Source organism: Macrotis lagotis, chromosome 4 (genome assembly GCF_037893015.1).
Source record: "Macrotis lagotis isolate mMagLag1 chromosome 4, bilby.v1.9.chrom.fasta, whole genome shotgun sequence".
Taxonomy (NCBI): domain Eukaryota; kingdom Metazoa; phylum Chordata; class Mammalia; order Peramelemorphia; family Peramelidae; genus Macrotis; species Macrotis lagotis.
The window spans coordinates 23,457,579-23,475,246 of record NC_133661.1 but is presented as its reverse complement, the minus strand read 5'-3'; the positions used below and the strand labels follow the sequence as shown (position 1 = coordinate 23,475,246).

The following is a 17,668-nucleotide window of genomic DNA, read 5'->3' as shown; positions in this document are numbered from 1 at the left end:
ATCCAAGTGCACCAATCATTCTGACCTGCATTGGTGGAGAGGGTTTATCCACTTGGGAGTTCCCATCCCAGAGAAGTTGGGACTGGTCCGAGTCCCTATTTGAGTCTCATCTTGATGTTCAGTGGAATTCAGATAGAAAGGGGCCCAAGACAGTGGCATGGGCCACTCTTCTGTTATTATCCTTTCACAGGTGATGCTCCACAAACTCTCCTGCCAGTGGATAAAATCCATTATTTCAGGGGCAGCTAGGGTGGCGCAGTGGATAGAGCACCAGCCCTGGAGTCAGGAGGACCTGAGTTTAAATCCAGCCTCAGACACTTAATAATTACCTAGCTGTGTGGCCTTGGGCAAGCCACTGAACCCCATTTGCCATGCAAAAAAATAATCCATTATTTCAGTAATTGAATGAAGTCTGTGATCCTCTTTTTCCTAGGGTCCTGGTGTTTTCCGTGCCTAGACGTTTAGTTCATGTCAGAATGCTTCTGAGAAGGGAAGACTATGAATGCTGGTGAAGAAGAGGCTGATAGAGGACTGTTGGAACCCCCAGGCCCTACACAAGTACTCTCTACTGGGTCTGCCCAAGCTCAGGGACAAGTGGAAAGAGCCTCTAGACTTGGGAGTCAGGAGGACCTGGGTCCAATCCAGCTCTGCCCTTTGCTAGCTGGATAAACTGAGGCAAGTTGATTTACCTCTCTCATACTCTGTATTTGTACCCTATACTTATATTGCTGTGCTTTCTTTTGATTATAGCCCACGCACTCCTCATCTCTTCCTCTTAGAATTCTTGATTTTATTCAGGACTGAGCTCAAATACCACATTTTCATGAAGACTTTCTGGATTCCCCTTCACTCAGCCCCCCCCCCCCAGCTGCTAAGGTACCACTTCCTCAATCATTTTCTATTCTTTATTTTCTGTGTTAGATTATAAATTAATATAGATATAGACAAATAAATAGATGGCAAAGATTCTTTGTTTTGGGGGGGTATAAGGTGTGTGTGTGTATGTGAGAGAGAGAGACAAAGAGAGACAGAGACAGAGACATAGAGAGAAGAATAAACAGACAGGACATAGATAGATAGATAGATAGATAGATAGATAGATAGATAGATAGATAGATAGATAGATAGATGGTAGATGAATAGTTATGTTAGACAAACAGATAATAAATATATAGAAAGATAGTGATAGAAAATAGACAGATAGATGGACAGATAGAGAAAAATCATTAAATGCTTAGTATGTACCAAGCATTATGGTAATGAAACATATGCTCCTTGAAGGCAGGGCCTATTCTACCATTGTCTATGCATCTCAGTCCCTGCCATATGGTAGACACTTTATAAATTCTTGCTGATTGATTCATTGAACTGTAAAATGGGATTAGTAACATGTATTATCCACTTAATGGGGCTACAGGGAGTAAATCTCTTTGTGACCCTTAAAATGCCATAGAAATGTGAGTTGCTATTCTTTGTTCTCTTTGTTAATCTGCTCGGTCTCCTCTGTCCCTTCTTAGGACACATAGAACAAATATCTAATAGGCTATACATATTGAGGCTTTATAGCTTTTGTGAATGACCCAAAGCTATCATTCTAGAATCATTGAAGCATAAAATGTTGGTAAACATAAAAGTCAAAACTTCACAGGGGTCAAATGGGCCATGTCACTTAAATCAGGGACCCCCCCCCCCAAAGAATTAAATCATGTAAATGAAAACACCACTAAGAAGTATCTAATTTCAGATTAAATATAATAACAAAACTTCATCTCAGAGGACAGATGGTGAAGCTCATTTCTCTCACATTGGTAGAAACGTGGGAGAGTATGGCTACAGAATGGTATATACATTATCCAATAAGGTCATTGTGCTAGTTCTTTTTGCTTGCTTTTTCTTTAATGAGGAAAGAGTATAAGAACAAAATATCCAGGAGGAAGTGATTGTGGCGTACAAACTAAAGGGACCGAATGACACTAAGTGGAGGAGGAAGTAGGGAAAGCATTTCGTAATGAGGTTTTTTTCCTGCGGACTTTCCCATGTGGCCATGCTTCGGTGATGCCTCTGCTGGGGCAACTTCATTTGTGCCAGATTCTGCAAGTCTTTCCATGTCAATTAATTGTCCTATATATCATGTCACCTTCTCTATGACTTCCTCAACCAAAACTCCCTTCTCTGGCCTCCATCATTTTGTTCTCCCCTAGTCGAATGTGATGGTAGCAATAACAATAATTTGAATAATTCTAGCCACAACCATGATAGTAGCACTTCTGTAGCAATTTAAGGTCTGCCAAGTGTTTCATATATTATTATCTTGTTTTATCCTCATGATGGTGATGCTTGTCTTTCATTCCTGAAGAAGACCATGCTCTCAGGGAGGTGATGTCATGAGAGGCATACGAATTGCATTTCAATAGGAAGAGGGAGTGTGCTAGGTCACCAGACTCATTTTCTTCTCTAGAGTCATCTGTGTTCAGTGACCAGATGTGAATCAAGATGACTGAAGATGGCCCTGGATACAAAGCAATCAGGGTAAAGTTGCTTGCCCAAGGTCACACAGTATCTGAGACCAAATTTGAACTCAGGTCCTCCTGACTCCAGGGAGGGCACTCTACTCACTGCACCATCAAGTTACCCTTTAACCTCATTAAAAAAAACTGGAAAGTAGGTGATATTTTTGCCCATTTAGCAAATGGGGAAACTGAGCCTGAAAGGGATTAAGTAACTTCCCCAGGAGTATAAAGAAAGTCTGAGGCCAGATTTGAACTCATCTTCCTCTCTCCACACCCAGGACTCTATTCACTATACCATCTAGTTGCCCGATGTAAGCTCCATGAGGGTAGGAAATTTTTCCCTTTTATATTTTTGTTCTCAATGAGGAGCACAGTGCCTGCCTAGTAAGCCCCTAATGATTTTTCATTCATTCTTCATCCATGATCATGCTATAAATTATCCACCTCAAACAGGGCTTTGGTGAGGGGTTCAGAAAACAGTGATCAGACCTTGAAGAAATGGTGGGAAAAAAACTTAGGCTGCTTATTGTAGAGAATATAGGACTGTAGGTTGAACATGAAAGCTGCCTGCAAGAATGTGAAGGACAGTCAACGGGAGAGGGATTACTTGGTCTGCCTGGATCAGACTAATGGGACAAGATTTAGGCTTGATGCTGGTTTAGACTAGATGATGTCTTAATGTTCTGAAATTCTGATTCTGTGACTTGCTCAAATCTGGCTGGATTTGGCATTTGGGGATTCAGATCTTGGGTTTAAATCCCAACTGTCCCACTTATACTCTAAGTCACTTTGAGCAAGTCACTGTAAGAGGCAATGTGCTAAAGTAGGCAGAGTACTATATGAGAACTGAAAACCTGGCTTCCAATATAGAACAAGATATTCACAGGAACCCTAGACCAGTCACTCACTTCTCTGAGACTCAGTTTCTCCATTTGTTCTTCATTGATTAGGAAAAAAAGAGAGGTGGTTGGAAGATATAAAGGTATGATCTCATGAACTGATACATAGGGGAGTATTAGAGAATAATCTGCATGGGCACAATAATGTAAATAAAAAATCACTAGGGGGGGCAATAAATGTAATAACCAATCATTGTCTCAGGGGCAAATGATCAAGCCCATTTCCCTCATATTGGCAGAAAAGTGAAAGACTATGGCTACAAAATGATGTTTGTACTGTCAGATTCTATAAAGTCACTGAGTCAATTCATTTTTCTTAGTTGTTTTTTGTTTTAATGAGGGAAGTGGAATCTATTAGTGAACATGATCTACAAAATGAAAGGCTTTTCAAAAAAATTCCAATGACAAATTTAGAGCCCAAAAGGGCAAATCCCTCATTTTACAGATGAGAAAACTGAGGCAGAGCTCAAATGACTAGCCCAGGTCACACAATAAGAGTCTGAAGTTGGATGAGAAGTCAGGACTTCCAAGACTCCCAAGTCTGCCATTTTAACTACTACTTCACACTTTCTGGGTCCCAGTGTAATTTTTGGACTGACCATTCTTCATCTCCCATTCTTTCAATGGGACTATATAGGAAATTTCATATTAAAAGATAATAACCACCAAAGGCTAGCAATCTAAGTTTCAGGGCCACCTCAAGTTTATGGGAATGGGAAACCATAGTTCTTGTGTATTCAACAAATCTCTTACTCATAAAGGAACAATTCTTTGGTGTTAAAAAACCCAAGATGATATTGAATCATGAGTTGTTCAAAGTTCAAATACTTCATACATACACCATCACAGTTACTCAGAAATATATCTTTATTATTATAATTTCTCATAATCTAAAAACATTTTCTTTTAAAACTCTGATAACAGTATATTCCAACTTCTCTACAACAGACTGGCCCTGCAGTAAGTTGCAAAACAGTATCTTTAAGTAACCTGAACTTAATTAAGACTTTTGTTAAACATTAAGACTTTGTAATCCAGTTTAAAAAGAAAAGAAAAAAAGTTCCAAGTCTGGAAAAAATAATAAAAAATAGATCAATTTGTTCAACACTTAACGTTTTCTGCCATGTACCTTTGGTGCCACCTACAGAAAGTATTGACTTTAATGTGAACAAACTGGGACTGGTTGGACACAGCCTGTAGAGTGACCCCACAGGCGCAAGCCAAGCTCCATGTTTCAGGTATTTTTCCTTGGTTAAATAAAACAAAAATAGATACATGATACCCCACATGCTTGACATCTCTCCTTTTAGTGGGCTCAGAATTTAGGTGTAATTTGTAATTCTTAATGAATGTATAGAAGACACATCCATTTATATATGTAATACACAAAGTTTGGTTTGTTTTTTTTTTCCTGTTAAATAAGTGTAAAGAGATGGGTAATTTCAGGTTGACCAGAATGCACTAACCGTTTGATTTGTCACTGACCCATCCATATAATAGTCACCCAGGAATGTAAAGCAAAGGTCAACATGGAGTCCTGGTGACTTCATTGGGTTCCTCTGTCCTTGCTCTTAAGTTTATTTACCTACCAATTGGTAATAATTATGGGAGTTGAAGTGTTGGGTTGACTCATGAAATGGATTTTAGACAGAAAGACTCAGAATCAAGGGTTAAAGGAATTTTCTAACTCCATGTCAGAGCCTTGTTGGGGACAAGGTTTTTGAGTCAGCACCAAGAAAGAAACAATCAAAACCATAGACTGTGGTCTTCTGTTGATTTTTGCTGATTGCCTGTCTAGGATTTATGGGATAGTAAGTTTCTTCATGGCAAGAAGAAGGAGATGAGCAAAGGAGTAGGAGCACCCTACCTATCCAGACAACTAGCCCATAAAATAAAATTAAATCTCTTCTTTTGACCACATTGCTTCTGGTGCTAATTTCAGTTTCCCAATCCCACCTTAAGACCCAATTTAGGCTTGGAAAATTCCTTTAATTCCCTACTGACTGTTGGTGTAAATCCCCCAAACCCATTTTAGGGATTCTTGTCTACAAAGCTCCACAGGATGTGTATGGGGACTGGGGCAATGATACTCTTTCTCTTACTCCAATTCCCGATTGTGACATTTATCAATGTAGAGACAGGAATAAAAAAGCTAGCTGAGACCCACATTCCCATCTTTAATAAACAAGATGGCCAGCCACAAAAGCACTGCCAGTTGACTACTCTGGTACAGAGCTGCTCACTTCTCTCTACACATGTATGATACTCATGTGACACCGTGGCACTTTGGGGGATCACTGTCTGTCTCCCAGAAAGAGAGGGTTGTTATTTCCTCTAGGCGTGCCGAAAGAAAACAGAAGATGTCTGTTGCCTTAACTCAAAGGGAAACAGAGAGATAAGCATTTCTGGCCGCTCAACCTGCAGCAAAGCATTCATTATGCTGTCATCACATCATACACACATTACCTGATAGAAAGGATGCATGCAATATAGTTGAGAACTCACTGAATCAGTACAGAAACTCTAAAGTGCAATTAGGTTATGAACAGTAAGAATAAATAGTGTCTGGGGCCCAACAGCACCCCAAATAAATATCTATGTTACTTTACCATTTGATTTTTTTTTTTACAACGTGACTTTCAACCTAAACAGTGACACTCATGGGCATTTTCTCCACAGGACTCCTCCACAGACATAACATGAACATCCCACCTCCAGAACCTCAAAGGTCAAGGGATGGCAACTTTTCACTATGACAGGTTTGAATACTGTGTTGTGTGTATAACACCAACTAGTTATGTCTCTTGTCGCACAACTTCCCCAACCCATTAAATCCCCATTGCCCATTCTCACTTCATGACTAGTCTGGTGCTTATGGCAGTAATGACCAGAGCAAAAGACTCCAACTAATGTTCATTTAGTTTGATTATCATTGTAATTATATAGGTCACTTAAAAATCACCCCCCCATACACACATACACACACACAAAGACATATATCTTCCCCCTTATCCCCCCCTCCCCATGAGTATTTAAAAATAAATTATTCATGTTCTTGAGTCATATATACATGGATCTTTGTCTTGTGGACAAGATTGACCTTGATCATAACTTCAAAAGGCCAGCAGCACATGGGAGCTCTTTGTGAGGTCTGATACTCTTACTGGGAAAAATGGTAATGTAAAAAACCTGTTTCTGGAAGCAAGGGATGATCCCAGGGAAGCTTCCAAATGGTCACACCTTAGGAGAGATAGAAGTTCCTCTCAGAGGGGGCCACCAGTGGACCGGAGGGGGGCAAGTCTACCCTCATTGACTCCAGAATTCCTTCAACAGACAAGGCTAATATATTAAGCATATCAAATATTTGATTCAAGGCAAGATTAATGGGCATCCTAATCATAAGAGTGGGGAGAAGCTCTAAGGAATGAAGAACAAGGCAGCCTGGGAAGAAAGGATATCAGAAATTCACATCCATTTACTATGACTGAAAGGGCGTAGGCACTGCCAACAGAGCAAGTGCCATGGGATAGGGTTGGGGGAAGCCGTGCTGATATTTCTAACATCTGCAGACCCAGTAGACAGCAAGGTTGAAGAAGATACCCTCTGGTCAGTAGAGTCCAGCAGAACCAGGGGCCAAGGATATCACATGTCGATTCAATGGACAGCACAGCCACAGTTGACTAAGGAAAAGCTAGAAAGAACATGCCGGCAGAACTGGGCTGCCTGGGTGCAGACTGTACAGCCTTAGTAAAGGACAAAGAGGAACCCAACTCAGGTTCCATAGGGATCCTAGGAGCTGGAAGGGACCTAAGTGCAACCCCAGTGACTTGCCCAAAGTCACCCAACTTGTAAGAAGCAAAAGTAAGATTTAAATCCAGGTTCCAGACCCCAAATCCCATGCTTGTATCAACAAACCCTGTTACCTCATAGATGAATAACAGGGTTCTGGGATCCAGAAAAACATAACCTTATAACCAACGGTTTCATTTGAGGAAACAACAGCAAAACCTCAATGAACCAGAAGACTTAGGGAAACAGGGGTTCTGGTGAATTGATTTATTCAAATTTATTTTTAAACCATAATTAAAGTAGAAAGAATAGGATCGTAGGATCACAGATCAAGCTGTTTGATCAAACTCCCTTATTTCACAAAGGGGGAAACTAAGGCCCAGAGAGGTGAAGTGACTTGTGTAAAGTCACAATCTATTATCACCTTTTTTTTGTCCCAATCTTTGTTGTTAGAGAAAAAAAAACTTTACAAAATTCACTTAGCTTAGTATGTCAGTGAGCATAATTGGATATTCCTCTGATGGCTAAGGTCACTATGGCGCCTTAGTTCCAGAAAACCAATTATCACTATTAGCACTGTATGCATAGAAAAGGGAGAGAATTAGGTAGAGTTAAGAGCCATTAAACATATATTGAGAAGAGGAGTTTGGGGCATTAATATGAGTTTGTTTATTTTAGTGATTTGCCTCTAAAGTGATGCAGTCCTCAGAGGTGGTTAATGTAATACTCTAGTTAATTGAAGGCTAGTTGACTGAGGTTTTCCTGTTTGTACAAAATGAAGACATTAATCATCAATGTACTATAGACTGGCCGAGTGGTTCTTTGATCAAACTGCTTTCCCTTCCTCAAAGCTCAGGACTGGCAGCTGGGAGACCCCCCACCTTTTTCAGATGATGTTCACAATGGCTAGTGGCTTTTTTTTAACCATTTTTGCCTTGACGTTGACTTTCCTGGCTGGTCCCAGGGGCTCTCCTTTCTTCAGAGGTCTCCAAAATTCTCTGGGGGAATCAGCAAGGTCATGGGCAAACCTAGCAGACTGACCACTCCCTCGTTCATCCTTGGCTTTCTTAAGGGAATTCCTTCCCTTTGGGTGGAAGTGGGCCTTGAGGTCAGGGTTGTGGCAAGCAGGATGTGGACCCCCTCGGCACCTGCAGATAGGAGAGAAATGGTGAGGATCCTGACTCAGAAGACCTGCAAGGGACTTGAGTTTGGAATTGGGGGGAATCCCGCTTTTAAGTCGAAAAAAAGGTAAGAATCCTGAGCAGATAAATGGGTGCCCTAAACAGAATCAAGGCTAGGAAGAATTCAGAGCATTCTTGGCAACTGGACAACTTGGCAAGCCAATTGTCCACAGTCTCACAGTTGATATATGAGTTAGGACCTGAAGTCAAGTCCAAGGACTTTTCTCCCCAACTCATGCTGCCTTTCATAGATAGTATGATAGTAATGAAGACACTAGAAAAACTGAGGCAGTAAAATATTCTAAAAGAATATTAGCTTTGATATTAGAGGATCTGAGTCTGAATCATGGTCCTGCCACTTCCAATCCTTCATTCTATTATAGTGTCCTCATCTTCCCTCTGTTAATTATTCCCTATTTATCCCTTTGTATCTATTTGCTTGCATGTTCTCTCTTAGACTGTAAGCTCCTTGAGGGCAGGAGTCATCTGTCCTCCTTGAAGATACCATCTTTTGCCTTTTTGTATCACAGTGCTTAGCAGTGATTGATGGATGGTGGGCACTTTTAACTGATGTTTATTGATCAAATGAACAAGGAGTTTAAATTCTTTAACTTTCAAGTTTCTCTTATTTAGGAAGAAACATCCTAAAGTCTAATTTCCTAACTAGAAAATCATCTGCTATTTCTCTGCCGATTACTATTTCCTATCTTTGGCCTCTACTTTATCATTATAGAAGTTAAACACCCTCAGTGAAGCCTTAAGCAATACAAAACATAATGGAAATTTCTTTTCCACCTCTAAAATACACACACACCCACACATGTGTCCATGTATATGTCTAATTACACAGAGTTATAACTAGCTATTTTGGTGTTTGAGGTCTCTCAAACTACTTTTGGGAAAGACATGATCTGGAAGGATGAGAAGTTCTGGAACTCACACACGTTATGACCACCGGGATCACATCCTGTTTTAATTAATTAGTATTAGTGCTGATCTCGGCTATATTGCAAAAGGAATACATGTGCTGGGGAGCACCTTCTAGATTTCAGCATCAGAGGAAGAGATCTGATTATCCTATTCTAGTTATGGCTCTGTGTAGACAGATGATTCATGTATCATTAAAAAAAAGGATGCAATTTGAAACCATGCTGTATTTAAATCTCAATTAAATAATCAAAAACATAAATAAAAGTACGTACAGGCATTTGGGTTTCCTATTTGAGACAATGTCTGTAAACTGAAGAAAAACAAATAAGAGAAAAGTATTACTTCACAGGTGAGTTGAACAGCTGCTCATTTCCCCCTCCCTCTCAAAGAACTCTGTATACATTGCAAAGGACCCATTGGATTGGCCACACTGCTTTCCATATAGGTGACTGACAAAAGTCTGATGCTCTTCTCATACAAAAGCCTGGCCCTATCTCTATCTGTCTCTACACCATGCATCTATGCTCTAAGACTGATTCAGGAGGTTAAATCATCCCAACAAGTCAGGAAGATCCCCAACATGGAGTATTCATGGAACAACCTGGAGAAAAGTTTCATGAGAAGAGAAGGTATAAATGGGTGCAATCTCCAGTGGCAAAGAGAATACTCATATATCCATGGTAAAACAAAAAAATCAAAGTATAGAGGCTCCAAGAATAATTCCTAGAAGATGAGAAGAAAATAGAATTTTTTTTTTTGTTTTTACAAGGCAAAGGGGTCAAGTGACATGCCCAAGGTCACATAGCTAAGTAATTATTGTGTCTGAGGGTGAATTTGAACTGAATTTAAAGCAGAGAAAATGCTCTGTTACATTTCCATGGTTCTGGACTATCTCTGCATACAATTCATTACCCTAGACACATTCTAGGGAAAATCAGACCATGGCTGAGTGCCAAAATTATGACATTCCTCAAATGAAAATGTAAAAAGACAAAGTAAATGTTTGGGGCTCCAACTAGCCCTCATTTAGGTTGTTTCTGTTCCTCATAAATTCTGTAATAAAATGTCTGCCTTTTGGGGAGAGAGAATATCTTCATTTGCCGAGTCCCATCCTTGGCAGCTTCTGGTCCAGCTAGTACCAACTAATGAATGGAAACAAGAAGACCAGTTTTCACTCTCAGGCACCCAGGGATGCTCATTCCCACCATAAGGTGAATCTACTGGATAAACTCTGGGGACTCCCTGCTGAGACTGGTATCAAATAACAAATCTTCTGTGCACATACACACATTCTTGTGTATATTTACATTACAAAGGTTGCCAGGAAGCTGGCATTCTCATGGGGAGAATCCTTTAATCTGTGTCACCTCTTTCCCTTCAAGTTGTCAGAATTCTTCCCCTGCCCTTGGTAGTTTTCATCCTTCTCTTTATGTGAAACCTTTGGTGTGGGTCCTCCAGGTTTTGCCGTCCTTGCAAATAAGCATTTCTGTCCTTTTGTCTCTATTCCTTCTGGAGAGTCCTCTGAGCCCCCTTGTTCTTTTCACCTGGCTGTTCTAAAAATGTAGTATTTTTTCTTTTGTATTTCCAGTATCTAACACGTTAATAAATATTAATAAATGTTTCTTGATGGATAACAATTCCCACCTGAATTATCCTCTAGCTACTCAGTATCTTGAACAAACCAATCTTATCTTTCCCATTAGCATGGAAGCTCCTTGAGGGCTAACTATCTAGGCTCCCTTTTGTCTTCTCTATTCCAGGTTCTACCTCTCCCTTCAGATCAATGAACCAATTAACAAGCTCTGATTAAGTCTGACACTGGAGATACAGTGATTAAATCAACTGGACCAGTCTTTAAGGAGCTTCCCTGGTAGGTCAAAGCATTACCAGATTTGTTTTGTTTTGGTGAAAGTGTGTAGATAAGAAAAGCCTGCAGAACTCTGTTCCTTCAGGTCCTCCTAGAGCATGACTCAGGTTCTTTACCATTCTTTATACCATCAGATTCTCTACTATGAGTTACCCTTATGTGTCTGTGCTGAACAGAAGGCACACTGTAGGCATTTGATGTTTTGTCCTTCATTTGATGTTTTGTCCTTCATTCTCGAAGAGGACCATGACATCAGGGAGGAGATGCCATGACAGCACATGACTTGGATTTGGGGGGCGGGGTATGCTGTGCTAAGCCACCAGCCTCATTTTCTCCTCCAGAGCTATCTGGGTCCAATGGTCGGATATGATTCAGGATAACTGGAGATGGCCTGGATGGGAAGCAATCAGGGTGTAGTGATTTGTTCAAAGTCACACAGCTAGTTAGGCTGCAAGTGTCAGACTGGATTTGAACTCCCATCCTCCCATCCTGTCTCCAAGGCCAGTGCTCTATCCACTGGACCACCCAACTGTCCCTCTCCCAGCAGGCATTTAATAACTGCTTAAATGAATGAATAAATCAAGGAATGAGAATCAAACCATTGAAAACTCAGACAATCTGGTGTCTTAGATATTAGAGACTTCAGAAGAAACAGTTCCTCTTTTGAAATGACTTAGAAACAAATACAAATCCTTACTTCAAAGAAAATCAGCCTAGTTATTCCAAAACATTCCAGCTTCAATGTGAGCAGATGGGTTATTGGGTCACTCTGCATTTATAACTCTGGATCATTTTAGAAGGCAAGGAGAAAATGTCTGAGTAAACATGTTACATTTTTAGAACAGCCAGGTGAAAAGAACAAGGGTGCTCAGAGGACTCTCCAGAAAGAATAGAGACAAAAGAACAGAAAGGCTTATTTGCAAAGATGGCAAAACCTGGAGGACCTACACCAAAGGTTTCACATAAAGAGATGGATGAAAACTACCAAGGGCAGGGGAAGAATTCTGACAACTTGAAGGGAAAGAGGTGACACAGATTAAAGAAGGATTCCATATTGCTCATGAACTGGATTTTTAACACAGGTCAGAAGAGAGGTTAGATTGGAGAAAAATTAATTTAGAACTCTCAGATTGGCATCACTCCTCATGATCTATTGCTAGCCAGCCTATAAAGAGAGTAAAGAGAGATGTCATCTGAATGGTTCTGAGTAACGAGACTCTTGATACCTCTGGCCACCATAGATCATCTTAAGGCAAAATATGTCTATTCAAAGGGAGATTGAAGGGAAATAAATGTTCAAAGGAGTGATTGGCTAAAGCTGAGTGTACAAAAAAAAAGTGCTGGGGCAGCCGCTCCAAGAAATAAATGCCTTCTGCTTTGATGACTCGGGAACTCTACCTCCCCAGATGGATGGCCATCTAGCCAGACAGGACTTCTCACTGGCAGCTTATTCCCTCTAACCTTTCACCCCTCCCTTTCCTCTGAATTCATCTCAGGTTATTTTCTGTGAGTTAATCTTGGCTCCTCTATTAGATGATAAACTCCTTGAGGCAGGGGCCATTTCTGAAATTTTGTGTCTCTTCCTTCTCCCCATGCCTAACATCTTCCAATTCTTACATGAACACAGAGCAGGATACCAATAATTACATGTTTTTGTTTTTGTTTTAAATCCTTTATTTTATTCCCCTGGCTACCAGTAAAGACAAGATTAAACATTCATTTTTAAATTTCTTCTTACCACCTCCCCCTCACTGATATTTAATATAGGTTAAAAATGGGAAGTCATGCAAAACATTTCCATAATCATCCAGTTGTGAAAGTAATTATATGTTAATGCCTCTTTGGAGGTATATATTATATGCTTGCTTGCAGTCTTCCCCATCTCTACGACAGACACCCCCTCCTCACCCCGACTTCTTGAGAGCTCTCCCTCCCCACCTTCACCCCTTAGATCCTCCAACCTCCTTCTAGATGGAGTTTGGGCAACATCTCTTCCAAGAGTCATGTCTGCCTTTTCAACTGATCATCCTCTTCCCTATCCCCATTACTTAGTATTCACTTTGTATAGATTTGTATTAATCTTGTTTGTAACCCACCTGTGTGGTTCCTTCAGCTTCCTGAGGGCAGACATTGCTTTTTATTTTTATCTTTACTTGATAAATGTTGTCTTGGATTCTATGAGGATCATCACCAAAGGATAAGTCCACTTTTATGTGAAATTGTGGTTATATGGGAGGACCAGGAGTGAAGGATGGAATAGAGAGGAGGTTTCAAAGTGGTTTAACTCACCCAAGCACTTTGGGCTAGAAGAGAAGACTTGAAGGGGCCTAAGTGAGCTCTAATAAATGGTCAGTACATTCCTGTACTGCTTGCTGTTCAGTCCTTCAAGAATTCTCTTCTGCTTCTTGTTCCCAACAAAAGGAAGCGATGAGCTAGGTGAGGTGAAGAGCATGGTGGGGAAGGCAATGAGGATGATTGAGAAACTCACCAAGTGCCCACTGGCACCCTTGCCATGGTCTGTGATCTGCTGGCTCTGATAATACTCTAATTGCTTCTCGGCTACGTCGACCCTTTGTAACAGGTTCTCAATGAAATTCTGGAGTCTGGCTTTTCCCTGGACTTCCTTCTCTGCAGCGGCTTCGAGGAAATGGTTGAAAGTGACAACTTCTCTATAGAGCAAAAATGGCAGAATGAAGAACAGAAGTTTGATAAAACACATGCTACAATAGGGACCCCTTGGTCTGATGTTTAAAGTTGACTCAAGACTACCTTTCTGATCTTATCTCTAGTTATCCTTTTTACACACACACACACACACACACACCTTCTGATCATACTGGACTATTAGTCTATTTGTGACATTTCATTCCTACCTCCATATCTTTGCACAGGCTATCCACCATATTTACAATTCATCCCCACTTCTAGGGTCTAATACAAACTCCTCCATTTGACATTGAAAGGCCTTCACAGTCCCTTCTAGCTTTATTAGACATCACATCCCTCCATGCCTTTTTTAGTACAATTGAAGGGCTTCATTGCTTTTTCTCACATACAACATTCTACTTCCAATGTTGTTGTTGAATTGTTTTTCAGTCATGTCTGACCCTATTTGAGGTTTTCTTGGCAAAGATACAGGAGTAGTTTACCATTTTTTTTTTATCATTTTCCTCTTCCTACCTCAGTTTACTCACATGTAAAATGGACTTGGAATACATAAAGAATGTTCTCCATAAATGGATTAAACTACATGGTGGTTGATGTTCCTTCCAACTAGCAAATTCTGTGACTCTGTGACCTCTTGGTTCCCATTCAGTTTGGGTGATTCTCTTGGCCCAGTTGAGTCAAATAAATGAATCCAGTCTCTGACTTGTACTTATGAAGTCAACAGTCTCCAAAATCTCATTAAAGTCCTCAAAAGGACCTAGTTGTGATTTATATTTCCCTAGTCTTGCTACACAATTTGGAACACAAGAAGATGTCACTACATGATAACTTATCATGTCCATTTTATTACTGGAAATAAACTTTAATCCCATAATTTTTTGGCTGCCGAGATCATTTAGAATAATACTAATGCTTAAATATTCACAAGAATACACCTTCCAATCATCAAGTGTTGCTCTGTCCAACAGGAGGAGTTTCTCTTTGTCTCATACTGGTAATTATTTTTCACTCTGCTCAGGAAGAAGGACTATCCTTTGAATTTCAACCAACTTTGCAAGGGAGTAAACTCAATACCTATCTGGTCTCCTCAGACAGAGCAACTTTAAAGTTACTATTTACTATGTGTTTTGGCTATACCTACTGATATATATGTGGTTACCCCATTAAAATATAAACTCCTTGAGGAAAAAAAAGAGTCTTTGCCTCAATTTCCTCAACTGTAAAACTGTAATAATAATAGTACTTGCCTCATAGGGTGGCTGTGAGGATGACACAAGATATTTTTTAAGAGCTTAACATAGCAATATAACTGACTTATGGCACAAAAATGCTAAAGCAGATAGATGACACAGTAGAGTCTAGACCTGGAGTCAGGAAGACTCATCTTCCTGACTTCAAATCCAACCTTACACACTAGCTAGGTGATCCTGGGTTTTTCACTTTACTCTTAGTTCCCTCATCTGTAAAATGAGAGGGAGAAGGAAACAGAAATCTATTCCAGTAATTCTGCCAAAAAACCCCAAATGAGATCAAGAACCAGACTTGATTTAAAAAGAACAAGCTATAAATGTTACCCATTATTATTATTATTATTGTTTAATGCTGTTATTATTATCTATCATGCTATTTTTCTGTCATACTAACGCTTGACACAATGCTCAGCGAATAGTAAATACTTTTTTTAAAAATTTATTTTACTTTTCCAATTATATGCAAAGGTAGTTTTTCAGAATTCATTCATTTGCATGCTTCTGAGTTCCACATTTTTCTACCATCCTTCTCTTCCTCCTCCCCATGGTGGCAAGCCATCTGTAAAAGTTGTACATGCACAATTGTGTTTAACATATTTCCATATTAGTCCTCCAAACAGTAAATATTTAATAAATGTTTTTTGGTTGATCGATTGCTCTGGTAGTCTTTGATTCCCCAAGGCATGACTTTTCTTTTCAAAGACCCATATATGTCTTTCTCAGCACTTTGTATCCTTTGTTTTTCACTTAAGGGCAAACCCTCAAATATATTTAGCAATCTACCCTAGGGATGCAGCCTTGTTCCCTCATTTGTTCCACACAGATCTTCCTTGCTGGCTGCCTCTATAGAGATGCTAAATGGATAGACCTATTCTCATCCAACTTTCTCTAATCATTTCATCTTCTTTCCCTGTTCTACCTTTATCATTTTCAAGGCTTCTTTATTTATACTAACTTTACTTCTCCCACTTGCCCCTTTCCACTTCATCCTAGGCTCTGCTTTGAAATATATAGAACCTGGAGTGAGAAAGACCTGGGATTCAATCCTGCAGAGCCTCAATTAGGCCAGAAATACTTATTGAGGGACCAGTAAGAAACAGTATCACAGTTCTCTGACAACCCGGGAGATTTTATCTTTCATCCATTGGTTCAATGATTCATTCAATCAATTAGGTACCTGCTGAGTACACAGCTCTCTGCTAGGCACTAGAAGAGGAAGAGGGATTGGTTTAGAAGGGAAAGGATCACATACACCATCTAGTCATTTGACAAATGAAGAAAACTGAAGCTTAGGGAGGCAAAATTTCTTGTCCATAGTCACAAAGGGAGTGATCAGGAGAGCTGCCATTCAACCTCAGTTCTGGTGGCTCCATGCTCAGCCCCACACTGCCAGGGAAGAAACAAGGATGCCTGCCTTTGTGGAGATATAAGTCTAACTGAGACCATGGGAAATGAAGCATGAGGCAGAATGACCTGGAATCTTGGAGTTAGATAAGATCCTGCTATCAATCTTGTCTCTAATACTCAGAAGCTTTGTGGTCATGGACCAGCAAGTCATTGCTGGTTCTAAACCTCTGTTTCTTCAAGAGTTGAATGAGGATAATAATCTTGGAGGACTTGCCATGCAGGGTTGTTGTGAGATTCAAAAGTAAGATAGATCAACTGTAAAATGCTTTACAAATCTTGAAATATCATATATTGTCAGTGATAATTCAGAATTCCACTGTCAAGACCATGCCCTGAAAACATTATAGAGAAGAACCTCCAAAGTGCTATCTCTTCAAAATATCCAGAGCACTATTGTAAGCAATTACAAAAACAAAAAAAAACTGGAAACAACCAAAAATTGATAAATTGTGATACATTAATGAAATTGAAAAGAATAATAAAAACTGGTCCTCTTAAGCTGAGTGATCCTAGACATGTAATTTCACTTTTCTCAACCTCAGTTTCCTCCTCTGTAAAATGGGGACAGAGATAGTGGTCAGAAGCAAAATAGACTTTTGATGGATAAAGTTAAAAAAAAAAGTGTGAATAATAACCAGAAGAAAATAGTATAGAGGGGCAGCTAAATGGAGCAGTGGATAGAGCACCAGCCCTAGGTCCTCTTGACCTGAGTTCAAATCTGACATCTGACACTTAATAGTTATCTAGCTGTGTAATCTTGGGCAAGTCACATAAGCCCACTGCCTTGCAAAAAAAGAAAAAGAAAGAAAACAGTATAGAGAAAAATGTACAGTCAGTAATCATAACTGTGAAAGTGAATGGGATGAATTTACCCATAAAATGAAAGAGATAACAGAACAGATTAGAAATCAGAATCCAACCATATATTCTTTACAAGAAATGTTCTTAACAGTTAAGAGTTAAAAAAAGGAACTGGAGCAAAAAGCCTCAAATCCATCAGTGTGTTATGGGATGCCTATCCCAAGCATATGAAATAAAAAAGGCAGACGTAGAAATCAGACAAAGCAAAACTAGAACTAATTAAAAGGAAAATGAGAAGGGAAAATATATCATGCTAAAAAGTACCATAAATAACGAAGTAACATCAGTACTAAACATACATGTCCCA

General features: G+C 39.7%; 1 protein-coding gene across 4 annotated transcripts in view; it reads right to left on the bottom strand.

Moving 5' to 3' along the window:
* Window positions 1-17,668, bottom strand: part of ZNF365 (zinc finger protein 365) — a 153,674-nt gene that overhangs the window by 114,133 nt on the left and 21,873 nt on the right. The window contains exon 2 of one of the 4 annotated variants that reach the window (XM_074232338.1): window positions 13,665-13,845. The exons of the other annotated variants lie outside the window; for them this stretch is intronic. Within the exon in view, the coding sequence (XP_074088439.1) occupies window positions 13,665-13,690 (26 nt within the window). The 5' untranslated portion in view covers window positions 13,691-13,845. The remainder of the gene's footprint in view (window positions 1-13,664; window positions 13,846-17,668) is intronic. 4 annotated transcript variants of the gene reach the window in all.